Genomic DNA, 16,085 nt, shown 5'->3' with positions numbered 1-16,085 from the left:
GTATTAATGAAATAAGGATAAGGATTAACATTGACTATTTTTTTTCATATCAGTATCTATTTTCCATATTATTCACTGTAATCCTACAGCTTGACTATTCGGTAGAAAAAAAATAGCCAAATTATATTGGTTAATTTAAGTTCCCTAATTCTGTATATACTATTACTTGGGATTCTCCAGAGAAAGAAAGCCAGCAAGATGTACATGTATTTAGAGAGATTTATATTTAAGAAATTGGCTTACATAATTGTGGAGACTTGACAAATCCAAAATCAGTGGGACAGACCAAAAAGGCTAGAGACCCAGGGAATAGTTGCAATTCAGGTTCAATGGCAATTTGCTAGTAAAATTCCCTCTTCTCTCTGAGACCGAAATCCTTTCCTTCCTTCCTTCCTCCCTTCCTTCCTTCCTTCCTTCCTTCCTTCCTTCCTTCCTTCCTTCCTTCCTTCCTTTTATTTTGTTTTAAGTTTATTTATTTTGACAGACAGAGAAGGAGAGAGAATCCCAAGCAGGCTTTGCACTGCCAACATGGAGCCTGATGTGGGGCTTGAACTCAGGAACTGTGAGATCATGTACCGGAGCCAAAATCAACAATCAGATATTTAACCAACTGAGCCACCCAAGTGGCCAAGAAGTCTTTTTCTTTTTCTTTTCTTTTTTTGTTTTAAATATTTAATTGATTTTTGAGAGAGAGATAGAGACAGCATTAGCAGGGGAGGGTCAGAGAGAGAGGGAGATACAGAATCTGAAACAGGCTCCAGGCTCTGAGCTAGTTGTCAGCACAGAGCCCGATGCAGGCCTCAAACCCACGAACCGTGAGATCATGACCTGAGCTGAAGTTGGATGCTTAACCGAGTGAGCCACCCAGGCAACCCCAAGAAGTCTTTTTCTATTAAGGCTTTCAACTGATTGGATGAGACCCACCCATTAATTACCATAATTGGTAATAATGAAGGTCATCTGCTTTACTAAGTCTACTGATTTAAATATTAATCTCATTAAAAAAAACATCTTTGCAGAAATATCTAGAATGATGTTTGACCAAATATCTGTGCCCTGTGTCCTAGCCAAGTTGACACATAAAATTAACCATTATGCTGTAGTTATAACCATCTAAAATTTAGAAAATAAACTCATCTATCCATTCTGTGATAGTTTGCCAGGATAGAGACAATGAGGAAGAAGTTTTCATCACCCCTTTCTAGGTATCTGAATTATTAGCCAACTTTCTCTACTATCAGCTAGAAATGCCCATTTGAAATTTACTTAAGAAGCTGTAATAAAGTACTTAATTTGATTTGGTAAACATGCATAAATCATCCACTTACCCATATATTTTCATTTAAATTTCCCCTGTAACCACCATGATGAGATTATGGGATTAATACTTTTAGTCACAATTTCCAGTATTTTACTTAATTTCTAAAAGCAGAGATTGAGATTTTCAAATTGCTGATCTCAAAGGGCCATATCTGCCATTTGAATCTTGATTTCATTGACATTAAAAAGGAACATGAAAGAGAGAGTATGTAATCAGTTCCCAACCTTTCCATGTTTAACTTACACTTCACTCTACTAAATGTGATCATTACCAACTTTTCTATCGCTAGCGTGTCGGGAAGTCAAGTGAATCCACAGGAAACTGACATACTTTATCCTCAAAGAAAAAGGTTTGTTTTTCCCTTGTACTACATCTAATTGATCTTGTTCCTATTTTGGAATGAATAAGATCAAGAAGTGAACAGATGAAAAAGCATATTATAGTCAATGCAGGAAAGATATAAGAAAGTTATGACAAGTCTTAAGGTTGAGCCATTTTCAGGATAGAAAGCTGGTAAGCACAGATGACCTTGATACATCTGATGGAAATATTTCATTGACCATGGAACATTGTCACTGCAAAAGACTCCTTTCATTATGTAAAATATATTCCTCCCACTAAGAATGCCAGAAAAATCAAATTTAAAAAACTCAAATTCCTGGATTTTGATCCTTAACAATTTAATACAGTTGTAATGTTTCTTGTGTTGGTTTTTTTCCCAAAATTTTCTTTAAATTCTACTTAGTTATCATATAGTGTAATATTGGCTTCAAGAGAACTTAGTGATTCATTGCTTACATATACTACCCAGTTCTCAACACATAGTCCTGATGTTTTACATCAGATAGATTTAGTGAAGAAGAAGAAGAAGAAGAAGAAGAAGAAGAAGAAGAAGAAGAAGAAGAAGGAGAAGAAAAGAAGAAGAAGAAGAAGAAGAAGAAGAAGAAGAAGAAGAAGAAGAAGAAGAAGAAGAAGAAGAAGAAAAGAACATGTGGTTACTAAGAAGTTAAATAACCTAATCTTAGAATATAACTTTAAGGATAAAAAAAATTGTGTATACAAGGAGGTATAAGTGGGCCAGGGATGGGGAGGGAGGAGGGACCAAGAAGGCAAAGCAGCAGAAAAGCAGAAAAAAGTGCAGGCCTTCTGGCAGGTCTGGCCCTAGACTAAGACAACCCCTTCCTGACAAGGCATAAAAAGACCTGTGAGGGATCTACATTTTACCTCCATAAAAACTGCAATCATGGAAATAACTTTTTGTGAAACTTTTACTTTCACTTCTTCTTGATAGCAAAAGAATGTTCTCTACATTGCACAAAATATTGCTAAAAATAGTAGAGTGACTGGTAGGGTGCCTGGAATATAGTAGACATTCAGCATATGTTTACATAAAGGAAAAGAAAATCCTTTACCATCAAAATAAAAAAAATATATAGCACAGACTATGACAATGTAGATAAAATATGTTTAGGAACCAAAGTCATTTATATTCATGCCATAATGTATATGTTATATACACATATTATATATACATGTATATATACACATACACATATTATGTATATAATCATATAAATGATTTTAATTTAAAATTCCAATGATATAGATGATTAACCAGAAGTATACATACTTTTCCTAAAAAAAAAAAAAAAAAGAAAAACAGAATTCACATGGAAGTGAAGGCTTTATCAAGAAAGTCTAGATATTCTGGGTTCATTCTCTGCCACAGTAAAGATTTAAGGAATATTTACATGCTTCGGCTCATGTACTGGACCAAACTCATATAGTCTTTTCTCCACTGCAAAGCAGAGAGTGATTCATGCCAACAAAAAGAAAAAAAAAAATTCAAGGAGAGAGAGAACTCAACTGGTAGGAGATGGAAAAGAACATTTTAAAGCAGCTGGCACCTGAGCCAGACCTCAAAGGATGCCTAGTGTTTGAACAGGTCAGGACTGATAAGGTCATTGCAGACAAAAGCCATTCTGTCAATAATACTTATTTATCCTATGGTGTGTGCTGCTCTTGCTCTGGTCAAATGCCTAAGGATTGTGAAGAGTATAAGCTTTCATTAGTCGGCTGACACAGTCAGTTAAGAGAACTAATGTCGTTCAGCAGAACACCTAGAAACTCGGAGTGAAGCAGCAACCTTATCTCAAATCCGGAGAAAGAAAATATTATCCATAAGTAAATAAATCCTATCTATGTATTCTTTTATGATTAAATTTAAGACAATGTACATTTGTTATCTGGAGACATCAATGATAGAATAGCTAATTACTTCCTTTAGGAACTGTCACTCCGGTGCTATTAAATGCATTCTGTTATCATTTTCATAAACTGAATTATGTGCTCTTTTGTTACTCAGTTACACATTTTTCTCCAATTAAAATGTCAGTTACTATATTATCTTCTTCATTTCTCCCAAACTTCCTGCTCTCATTCTAATACTGAAATTGATGAAGAACAAGTATATATATAACNTATACTGTATATAATATATTATATAATATTATATATTATATAACTATATATATTTGGGTTATATATACATATGGAAGACAGAAACCAAAAATTATAATAATAATAATAATACACATAGCAGAGAAGGACAGACAGATGGCTAGAAAGTACAGCTGGAGACTAGAGAACAGTTACTGACAGCATCACCATCATGAAGCCTTACTTTTATAAAAGCATATCAGCAAAAGATAGAGTCCTGAAGCATCAGAGGAAAGAAAATCATGGATTTAAAGAAGTGTTGTAATGCTCTGAAAACGATAAAAGTCTGCAGGCCTTCATGAACTCCACAACCAGCTTTCTTTAGGTGAGGAATACCTTGCCTCTGTCATGTAAGACTGAAAGGAATGTGTAGTCCTCATATTTCTTGAACAAGAAACCAGAACAATCATACATTCTTTGGTAAAGGAATTGTAGCATTTTAAAATGGAAGGAAGTAATCATGGGTGATAGATGCGGAAAAGGAAGAACCACAAAATGAAGGCACACTGTGAGCACAGGAAAGACAATAATACTGTAATAAGTGAACAAACTTAATGTCTGAATTAAAAGAAAGGGACAGAGAATCAGCACAATCTGTTTACTATCTTAAGTCAGGGGATGGTAGGTGAAGGCAGGTGAACAAAGATTTTATGAATTACAGATTTTATTTCTAGATGGGTTGAACTGGGCCTTTTCACCTTGCAGGTGATCAACTTAATATAAAGAGGTATGATAAAAATACAGTAGATACTAGCAACTAGGTTCTAAGACTTTGGACTCCTTGGCAGTATAGCGTAGCTATGAGTCTAGGGTTCTTGTGCAGTTAGTCGGCCTGATAAAAGTATGAACTTTCCCTTTCCAGAAGAAATTCATCCATACAATTTAAATGAAACTAATTCTTATGATGTGACCCAGTTTAGGGATAACATAGGATAAAAATGGCAAATCATCTTCTACACTTCTGATCGGCTAATAAGGACTGCCAAGAGTGTTGGGTTAAGGACTCCGAGAAGGTCTGAAAACAATGAAAAACAGAGTTATGACTGTCATGGACACAGAAGGGTCATACAAAAGGAAGTGGCAGTATGTAGGTAGCAAAGCTGCCATTCCTTTAGTTCAGTGCCATTAAAGTCCAGTAACATTGCTAACTAGTGTCAATGGCAAAGTTTAATTGGTATTATGAAATGTACTATGCAAGTTCATGTTTGACTAACTAAATATACTATTGTTGCCAAAGGCACTGGAGAAGAAGGAAGAAGATAAAGAAGAAAAAGAAAGGAGAGATGGGGGAGGAGAAACAGCAACAGCAACAGATGATTTTTAAACCTATATTCAAAAGAAGAGAAAACTAGACTTGGGAATCCATTTCAATTTATTTTATTAAAAAGTAACCACTAAAATATAAAGTATATGAAACAATATTGAATACTACCTAGGTTTTCAGATAAGGTCTTGTTTATTAAGATACTACTAAAGACAATTTACATTTCCTAAACTTTTTGAAGAGTTAATTACCAGCTGAAAAAATATGCAGTTTTTACTAATGCTTGTAAAAATCATTTCACAGCATAACTTAACTCAGGCTTAATTACTTGTACCAAGTCAGACAGTGATGAAAAATAGTGCTGTCCAAATAATGTAAACATTTAAAAATAGATAAATCCTAGAGAGCTCATTGTTCATTTTATTTTGTTAACAAATGTGTCTACTAAATAAAATTCAGAAAAATGGGGGACAATACACAAAGTAATAGACTTTGTGTCTATTATTTTTATAATATTTTAGTTTCTCAACCTATAAAGGTTATGGAGAAAGAGCCTATAAAAGCCATGGGAAAATGCTTTAAAAAGTAATTCATATATGTAAAAAAAAAAAAAAAAAAAAAGAAAATGGCCAATTAAGATATAAAAAGTTTGTCAACATTATATTTGGCCTATCAAAACAAATAAAAAATAATGAGGAGCTGCCTGGAAGGCTGGCAGCTCTGAAAAGCAATTTGGTAAAACAAAGCAATAACTAAACAAATTTAAACTCACTGAATCTGTGATTTGCTTCCAGGAACCTATCAGAAAAGAATAATTAAAGAAGCAAAGACTTATGTACAAGAATGTTTGTAGAGACAACCTAATAAATGTCCATTTATAAGAAATAGGTTCAATAAATTCATGACATCTATATAATGGAATACCAGTGGTATTTTAATATAATGATTTAAGTCTATATTTATTGGCTTGAAAAATAGTTTTAATATATTATAGGTAAAAAATTCTCAAAAATATATTGAAGGGATAGACATGGTATAATAGTTTTGCTTATTGATTAGAAAAGATAGAAAGAAAGAAAGAAAGATGAGAAAGGGTGGTAGGATTATGTGTGGTTTTTACTTTATCCATTCTAACTTTCTGTATATAGTTTACTTATAAATAAGAAAAAATAATGTTCTTTCCAATTACAAATTTTAAGAAGTAATATGTTAGCCATAATTAAGATACAACCCATTTTTGGGGCACCTGGGTGGCTTGGTCAGGGGAACACCTGACTTTGACTCAGGTCATGATCTCATGGTCCATGAGTTTGAGCCCCATGTTGGGCTCTGTGCTGGTACCTCAGAGCCTGGAGCCTGCTTCAGATTCTATATCTCCTTGCCTCTCTCTGCTCTTCCCCAGCTCATGCTCTGTCTCTCTGTCTGTCACTCAAAAATAAATAAACATTAAAAATTTAAAAAGAAAAGATACAACCCATGTTTTCTTTTTCACCATTTCACAGTCAAAACGTTCCTGAATTCAAAAATATACTTAACCTTATTAGTTCATCCATTTCAAATATATTATAATATTAAATTTAGTAACTAAATTTTGAAGTTTTTAACATACTTTACTCTGTCCAGCAATGTGTTTATGATCTTTTTATTTAAGTTTATTTATTGATTTTGAAAGAGAGTGAGAGAGAGCAGGAGGGGCAGAGAAAGGGATAGAAAGAGAATCGCAAGGAGGCTCTGAGCTATCAATGAAGAGCCCAGCACAGGCTCAAACCCATGAACTGTGAGATCGTGATCTGAGCCAAAATCAAGAGTCAGATGCTTAACCGACCTACCTACCCAGGCACCTACCTCTGTGTTTATGAGCTTTAGAGCATGTACACACACACACACACACACACACACACACACACACACACACGTCATTCATTCAACTATATATATGATAAAGTCTCAGTGACTTCATTACATAATAAACATAAAACATTATACTTGTCACATTGAAGCTTCTTCTAAGTTAAAAAGTTCTCTCAATAGCCCTTAGATAAACATGTTTCATACTAGGTAACCAGCATCCCATGTGGCCAAAACTGAGTAGACCAGGGATAAACACTTGGTACGGAGTCGCAGATGCCTCTGGCCCTCAAAATAAGATTTCATTCTGGGCAATAAGAATGATGGAATCAATCATATACTGGGGAATATAGCAGTTGGTATTAGGGGAAGAAAAAACGAACAAAGTAGTACAGATGGAAACGGAGTTAAATCACTTTGGTGCTTCAACACTTCAGTGAATATCAGGGGAATATGGCTATTGAGGTCCATGGAACTGACTGGATCCAGATTCTATATCAATAAGGCCTGATCAAACGAATCATTCCTATTCATAGAGGCTGGGCCCAGCCTCCTGTTTTGATGCTTCCAATAAACTTGCATATCTAGGTAGTTACTGTTTCGAAACTCCAAAAGCATAAATAAAACAACTTATTTGGATTCTATCAGAATATACCCATCAGAATATATCTGCTGTATATCTGAATATACCTTGTTGGCTTACACAGAAGATATGTGGAAGAAATAAACAAATTATGTAAAAGAGTGAAGGTATTTCAAATAGCAACAAGTTAAGCATAGACAAAAGTGACTGAGAGAATCATATTAGATGATTAATATACACACAAACACACACATACACATACATTTACACAAACACTAACGTGGTCTTCATACTCCTATGCTAATCTTGACCATGTTCACAAATGTGATCAAGTATAACTAAACTTCTGATTGGTTTTCTTTGATTTGGTCAATATACCAAGTACTTGCCTTAACATATTATGCAGGTTTTATTATGGGGTAATTAGGTTCTTCAACTGGAATATACAGCCAATATGTCTATCAATAATTCTCTATGAATCACCACATTCAAATGTGTACTTTTCTAAAATCCTAAATGTAACCTCTACATTGAACAATGTTTAACTCAGGCAATGTAATCATAAAGTACTTTTCTTTCATTTACATTTATTCATTGAGGCTAGATTTTTTTTTTTATTCCTGGATAAAAACTCCACTAATTCTGGTGATTGTTGTGTGACCTGAATTCTTCTAGCTAGCAATTAAACTTTTCTTCTAGTGAGTAATTTAACTTTTCCCCACTTTTGACCGTCTTTAAATTGGGAACCCTAAAGTCAAAGTATGGGGAGTAGTCAGCTTCTTGTCTTTGTGTCTATAACTTCAGGACTGACACAGAGCAACTAAAATTAGGGTAAAGTGGGAGCAAATGGCTCTCATTTGATAAATACTCTCATGAACTGGCATGGTATTTCCTGAATCTATTTGGAGTCATCAGGTGAATTATCCTCTTCTGCTTTGTGGGTTCTTTGGAGATCCATTCATCTCACAAGTGGAGAATTCTCACCCTCCTTTTATGTGAGTAATACATTCTCCTCCAGCTCCAATGCTTCCACAGACCCATATCTGTAGCTCTGTCTCTGATAAGTTCTTTACATCTATCCAGGAAGTTTTATTGGAGAAGATCTGTAAGACTCCCTCCAACCCCCAGTCCATTTGGGCTACTATAACAAAATATCACAGATTGGTTGGCTTATACAGATTTCTCACAGTTCTGGAGAATGGGAAGTCTGTTACAGCACTGGCTGATTCATTGTGGTGGCTGGTGAGGGCCCTCTTCCTCTTTCATAAAGAATGTCTTCTCACTATGTCCTCACATGACAAAAGGACTTGGGGACTCTGTGTGGCCTCCTTTTGTAAGATTGCCAGTCCTGTTTGTGAGAAATATATCTTCATGATCTAACCACCTCCCAGAGGCCCCATCTCCTAATACCATCATACTGATCATCAGGATTGCAATATATGAATGGCAGTAATCCTCTCTCTTCCTTTCATTCGTATTCATATTCTGTCTGTCTGGATAGAGTCCACAGAAGCAAAGTTTGTCATAGGCCACCCCAAACCTCTTCCTTTGTACTTTTAGCAGCAACTAAACCAATCCATATCTTATCACTTAGACTTCTCAAGTGGAAATCAGGCAGTCTGTGTGAGGCAGCTAGCAAGTTCTTCCAAGTAGTTCTATTAAACCCTTTTTTCACTGGNTAAAACACATGTAGCAGCAATTTCAAAAAAAAAAAAAAACCTCTTTATCTACTCTTTTATTTCTTCTAAAACTGGATGATCATCTCAGAATTTTATGCTATTCACCCCTACAAGTTCTGCATGCTGGTTCTAATAGAAGTGCAGCATCAACTGTCTTCAAGCCTCATCTGGAATGGAGACATCAACAATGTACTTTAACATTTTTACAGTATCTAGTTTTGATATGAGTTGTCACTTTTTAAAATCAGAAGATACCAGATCCTCTGAGTAACTATAATATAATTATATAATATAAAGTATTTTATAATATAAGCAGATATTATATTAATATTTTGAATATAATCATTATATGAAAAATAAAAATGGTAAGTCAAATAATTTTCAAAATACATAATATAATTGGCCAGTTAAATATAGCTCTATTTCTCATTTACTCAGGCATTCATTTCCTCCAATAGAAAAATACTTATTCAATATTTACCAGACTCTAGGAATCTAATGCTGGACAAAGAAAATTTGGTCCATTTCCTCATGGAGTCTGCAATCTAATCTATTATAAAAAGAATATATTTTATATTGCACAACTTTTGGATGTTTCGCAAGAACTGACCTAGTCTTAGAGTACAAGAAAGGATAGAGAACCAATAGAAAAGAGAGAAAGCAACTGATGAACAAAAGAGTAAGCCAATAAAAGCCCAATACTGGGCATAAATTGAAGAAAAGTAGCAGTAGGTATCTGTGATATATAGAGTTAATGCTAAGATGACTTAGTAAACACAGAAGCCCATTATAGGTCATTTGTTTAACATGACTATTAGGAAAAAGTTTGTCTTTGGATGAGATGTTATTTGGAGAAAGTCACTGTAAACATATTTGTATGAAGAAAAAGTCTCTTATCTCAATAAAGAAAAAAAATGTGGCTATTTGATGTACTACAATTTTGAATATGTGTTCAACCATTGAATATTTCCCAGCAGTAAAATTGTTAGTGAGTATGTTTTTGTAGCTATCTTTGAAATATATATTATCTGGGTTTTCAAGTTAAAGAGGAGAATATATGCCTTACTCACACAACTCCTATTCTGAGGAAAATAATGCATATTTTTATTTAATTATACATTTACAACTTTAGAACCAGCTGCCTATTTGCAAAAAAGGACATTAAGTCAGTTTTTAAAGATGTCTACAATGATGAAAAACCTAATAATTATAATAAGTAAGGCAAAGAAAGCCAGAGAAAGAAATAAATTCATAGGTTAGTTAGTACACAAAAAATGCTTTCCATGAAATTTCTTATGATTTCAATATAAATATGACTCTGAACTTACTATAAAGTCAAAAAGAAAAAAGGAGGAAGCTAGTTAGGAGATTCATTGAGTCCCTAAACTAAAAACTAAGCAGTTGATCAGGAAAACATAATAATTATTAGTATTAACAACAACAAAAAAAATAACCCATGGATCCTTTTTCAGAAGACACTTTCATGAAAGAATGTACACAATGAAGATATAGTAGACACAGTTTCATAGAGTTCTGTTTTCCTTCTTCCTCCCAACCTCTGCTTCGGGTGGTGTTTTTTCTGTTTTGTTTTGTTTTTTGTTTTTTTTAATAATATCCTGTTTAGATCTATCTTTGACAGAACCCTTTTACTCCCCTCCTCCAGGAAGCTGAACCCTTCAGAATGAGTTTCCCAGGCTCAGAGTCCGCAGCACCCCTACTGGGTTCAGCCAATGGGACAACTAGTAGGATACTGCAGAACAGGAGAAAGGGAGAAGCTGCCATACTTCTTACTTTCTCTCTGCCTTCAGTAGCTGAGGCTATTTCTCCACTCCCCTGAACTTGTGTACATATAAAGTTCCAGTGTCCACCAAGTTTCCCAGGTCCCTTTGTCCCTCCAGCGTAGGTTTAGTAATGGCTTCTTTTCTTTGGGCTGTCTCACTGCCCCTCAGATTTTTTCACTGATGGAGTAATTCCTCTACTTTCAATGTCCTCTGCTTTAAATATCCAGAGAGTTTTCTGTTGTCTGATCCTGAGTGATAGAATCACCCATTATAAGTTAGTGACATAACTTTCAGCTCAATTCTACATAAACAATTTTACATTGAACAATACCAAGGAAAGTCTCATTATTTGCATATTACATGCTTATGCAACAATGAATAGCAGATGCAGAAGGGTATAGGAAACAAATTACCATTACTGATTCAGATGTGTTTTTTAGGAAGAGAATAATAATTTACCAATATCCACACGCATGACATTTCAGCACATAGATACAATGATGCACCTTCAGTGGGTATTCTTACTAGGAGATCCCCAGAAATGCACACATGCCAACACCTTGACTGTAATGAGTCAACATAACCCAGAAAGAATAGCCTGGGGAAGTAGTATTCCTCTCTCTCATCTACCTATAAACAAGATATATGATTCACTTAGGACTGTCTTTTCTTGGAAAATATGGAAAACATATGGGAAAGCTAAAATTCTAGTTCATTTCACTAAGAATGTAAACTAGCAAACCCTTTACAACTCAACATATATGCTAATAACAACCATTTCAAGATGCCCATTAATTATATGGCAACAGTGAAACTTTTCCCAAGAACTCAGAATTAATGCTAGATAAAGAATATTTTCTTATCATTTAACTTAAAAATCAACACATTCTGGCTAGAAAGGTCATGTGCAAACTTACCGTAAAGAGACAGATGAACTTTTAGAACTGCCTGATATATAGAACCCAATAGTTTTCAATAAAAATGTGCTAAGAGACCCAGGAATGCAGGAATCCAAATACTATCAGTGCTTGTCTTAGCTCTTAACCATAAGAGATGGTTACTTCAGCCCATAAAAAGAGGTGTATTTCATTCTGGTGCCATTAAAAATTACAATCATATGGCTAATATCCTAGTTTTTATTACACATATACCCAGCTGTGTCTGCATCCTAATTTGGTCTACCTGGACTTTCCAAGAGGGAGAATATGCAATACTGGAATCTTTTAGTCTCCACAGCAGTTATGATTCTTGTTATCAATTAATACAACAGCATCATAAATTTGTATTGCTGTATCATAAATCTGAAATGTGCATCCTTTCTGTGAAGGGTGTGCTGGGCAAGTTTTGCTGCTTGGCTTGCAGGACTAACCTTACACCATGGCAAAATCACCAATTCAATACTCCCTGTGAGACATTTTTCTCAAGAAATGCATTCCATCAGCATCAATTTTTTCTCCACCTACCTGAAAGACTTCTTAATATCTTCTGCTTGGATTGTCTTGAGAATCTCTTGGTAAAACTGAAGATCAAGCGTTCCTGAAGATGTAGCATTTGAAGGGCAATTTTTATGTGCATAATAGCCTATCAAAATCCCCAAAATAAATAAAATGATGGCTGTGCAAAGTATTTTTAAAAGGCGGCAAAAATTGCAGGGGTTGCTCTTTGGTGCAGATCTTGTATAATGGGTTACATAATCAGACTCTTCTTGAAGTCTCTGAAACCTTCCTTTGGGTGAAGTTGCTGGTTGAATAGAATCAAGATTGAGGTCTGCAGTCTCTGGATTCTCCATGCTCTGATTCTCAGCACTATCTAGCTGGAACTGGTCAAAACCAGGCTCTTCCAGTTCCTTTTCCATGTCCCATTCTAAGTCAAGGGCAGTGGCTTGAAGGTCATCATTGTCTAAATACTGTGAATGTCCTGGAGCTCTTTGATCTGCATTGACCTTCTGATAAGCCATCTTTTTACCTGTGAAAATAAGAGAAGTGTATTTTCTTAAAATAAACTGTGAAACTGAATATAGGAAACCACATTTAAAATGGTGTGGGGTGACCAGCCAATTACAGATCTCAACAGGAAGAGACATACCTTGCATTCCTAGTTGGAAGAAGCCTATTTTACTACCCTAGCAGGAGGAAGGAAAAGTTTCTTCCTGCTTAGCAACAAGCTCAGCAAATAACAAAATCCAACAACTCAGCCAATGAGAAACCCTCACTACCCTGCACTCTCACTTTCTTTCAATGGACTTTTCATTCAAAGAAGCCCCTCCCAACTTCCTCTTCGTAATAAAGTAACAGTCCTCTCCTTTGATCTCCAGGCTTGCCTATGGTTTGCCATAGTTTACAAGTCCTGAATTGTAATTTCTCTGCTATTCCAGAATAAAGTCATTTTGCTGGTAAAATAACTGGGTGTTTATTTTTAAGGCTGACAAAACAAACAATAAAGAAAATCTCCAAGGTGAAAAACAAAAGAAAACAGCAATAATATTAGGTTGCTAAATAAAATTTTAGTGATAAAATTTTAGTGATTATAATCATGGGAAATATACTGTCCCTATAGAAAAATCACATATTAGTTAATTATGTAATCTTCTGTTTTGCTGTTGATGTTTATTATAGGAAGAGGAGACAAAAGAAACTTTGAGAAAACATAAAATAGACACACATACAATTATTCCTTTGAAGCTCAGGAGCATAAAAAAGTCACAAATGTATAAGTGCATTGAAGATAATATATTATCATGGAGGCAAAATTTAAGCTTACACATTGTCAAAATCACTTTTAAGAAAAACTAAGGGCAGAAGTAATAAAGCTGTGCTTTAGTAAGTTAAGGAAGGGAGGAAGAGAAGAGAAGAGAAGAGAAGAGAAGAGAAGAGAAGAGAAGAGAAGAGAAGAAAGAAGAGAAGAAAGAAGAGAAAAATGAAAAGAAACGAAAAGATTAAGACAAGACAAGAAAAGACAAGGGGTGACTGGGTGGCTCAGTCAGTTAAGTGTCCAATTTCAGCTCAGGTCATGATGTCAGTTTGTGGGTTCATGCCCCACGTCAGGCTCTGTGCTGACAGCTAGCTCAGAGCCTGGATTCTGGAGCCTGTTTCAGATTCTGCATCTCCCTCTCTCTCTGACCCTCCCCTGCTCATGCTGTCTCTCTCTCTCTCTCTCTCGTTCTCTCAGAAATAAATATAAAACATTAAAAAACATTGAAGAAAAATAAAACAAGACCCTGGGATGATTTATAGTATCAGAGCTATTTTCAAAAAGAGATCAAGATACAATAGAAATAAAAACTAAATGGAGTAGTAATGCTATTGAAATACAAGAAACAAAATATGGTATGTTACTTAGTCATGAGTTATCAAAAGGACTGGAAACTCTAAGGCCACCACAGAAGACCAAATGTTTCCATGGAATTAGTAACATGAATTGGCCTGTATCACTGAACTTTAAATAAAGTCTAGGATGGCACCTATCCAAAAAGGGAAGCCTTTTGCCAGCTAGGATAGTTTGGTTTCATAACCTTGCTACAGGAGTGGCAGATGGAGATTTTCTCCCCTACACGGTTTTGGATGACAGTTTGTTATATCCTGCAGAGTGGTATTAGGCTAACTGGGCTAATTAACTACAAGTGGTCTTCTGTCTGTACTCAGTAACCCACTGGTGTATTATGGGTTGCAGATTAGGAGTATTTATACTTAAATTTTCTGTGAATTAGATTTGTCATCCCAGCTGGATTCTAAGGTCCATCACTATGTTTTATGATTTTTCTATGTGCCCCACTGTGGTGGGAAAAGAATAGAGCTCAATGGACAACTGATTAGCTAATTGCCTTAGAGCTAGTGGTTAACAAGTAAACTCTAATATAATGATTACAGGGACTTCATGGAAGGGAGTGGCATTCTACACTGAATTATGGGTATATGCGACTCTAATTCTGTCTGGCAGAGATCCATATTAATTAAAATGCTCTGATTTTTTGAGAGTTCAAATGTAATTAAATATTAGTCTTACAAAATAAAAATCATAATTCTGACTAGATTTCTCATCTGCTACCCTTCAATGTAGGATTCATTCTTACCCATTGTTGACTCTGTAACAATAAGTAATGCATACCAGGTACTGGGATAGGCAATGAGAACAAAGATAAATGGGTCCTTATTCCTCAAGGAAGAACAATTCAATCAGAGATAAATACATGAACAAACCTATAAACTGAATAAAAAATGTAGAGTGCAAAGGAGACTCAGGGGATATGAGTAAGGCTTCCCCCAAAAAAATGATCTCTGAGATACTCTGGCAAGAGAGGAAAAGTTAACTAGGGCTGATGAGGTGTGTGACAAGATGACACTCAGGCAGGGGAAACTTACAAACATGCAGAGGAATAAGAATGCATGGTGTATGCACCATTTGAAAAATCCAAAACTACGAGTATTCTAGTACAAGGAAGGAGCGCATGGACTGGAGATTCAGAGAAAAAGCTAGCAAAGTGTGCCTTTGGGTAGATGCTTAACTTCTGTGTAACCCATGGTCTTCATCTGTTAAATGGGCATGATAATAATATATATTTCATAGTGTTGTCATTGGGATTAAGACAGCGCACCTAAAACATCCATTGAGTGTTGCATAGGCTATATGGGTTACAAAGGGACATTTCTGGTGTAGTAGAGGAGAGAGAACTGGGGAAGACTGTTGGAAGCAATAAAATGAGTTAAGTAATGCAGGAAAAATTATAAGGGTAAGATGTCATGGAGAAGAGGAAATTACATCATATTCGCACACATGTACACTCACATACAATATATGCTATTTGTGATTTGCTTGTTTCCATTTAGTCCAAATGTAAGACAAAAAAGAAAAATACACTTCATGACATAACAACTGTTATCATGAAGGTATTTATTTGGTACTATGTATTAGAATAGGCTCAGGAATAATTTTGCAGACACTTCTCCCATCCCCCTTTCCTTCCCTGTCTCCCTCCCTCCCTTTCACTTGGCTTGGTTTCCAAAATGATTCAAGATAGCACAACAATTGAATTTTATCCTTGCTCATTTCAAAACAAGCAAAAAAAAAAAAAAAAAAAAAAAAAAACAAAAAAAAACCCCAAAAAAAAAAAAAA

The 16,085-nt window shown here is 35.1% G+C and overlaps 1 protein-coding gene across 1 annotated transcript in view; it reads right to left on the bottom strand.

Moving 5' to 3' along the window:
* The window catches only part of LOC144225293 (inactive N-acetylated-alpha-linked acidic dipeptidase-like protein 2), a gene marked incomplete at its 3' end in the record, with an annotated part of 388,961 nt that overhangs the window by 194,120 nt on the left and 178,756 nt on the right, over positions 1-16,085 (bottom strand). The window contains exon 3 of the mRNA XM_077756473.1: positions 12,439-12,940. Within this exon, the coding sequence (XP_077612599.1) occupies positions 12,439-12,940 (502 nt within the window). The remainder of the gene's footprint in view (positions 1-12,438; positions 12,941-16,085) is intronic.

The sequence above is a fragment of the Crocuta crocuta genome, unplaced genomic scaffold (genome assembly GCF_008692635.1).
Source record: "Crocuta crocuta isolate KB4526 unplaced genomic scaffold, BGI_CrCroc_1.0 scaffold496, whole genome shotgun sequence".
NCBI lineage: Eukaryota > Metazoa > Chordata > Mammalia > Carnivora > Hyaenidae > Crocuta > Crocuta crocuta.
The sequence above is the reverse complement of the archived record's forward strand: the minus strand, read 5'-3'. Positions and strand labels throughout refer to the sequence as shown.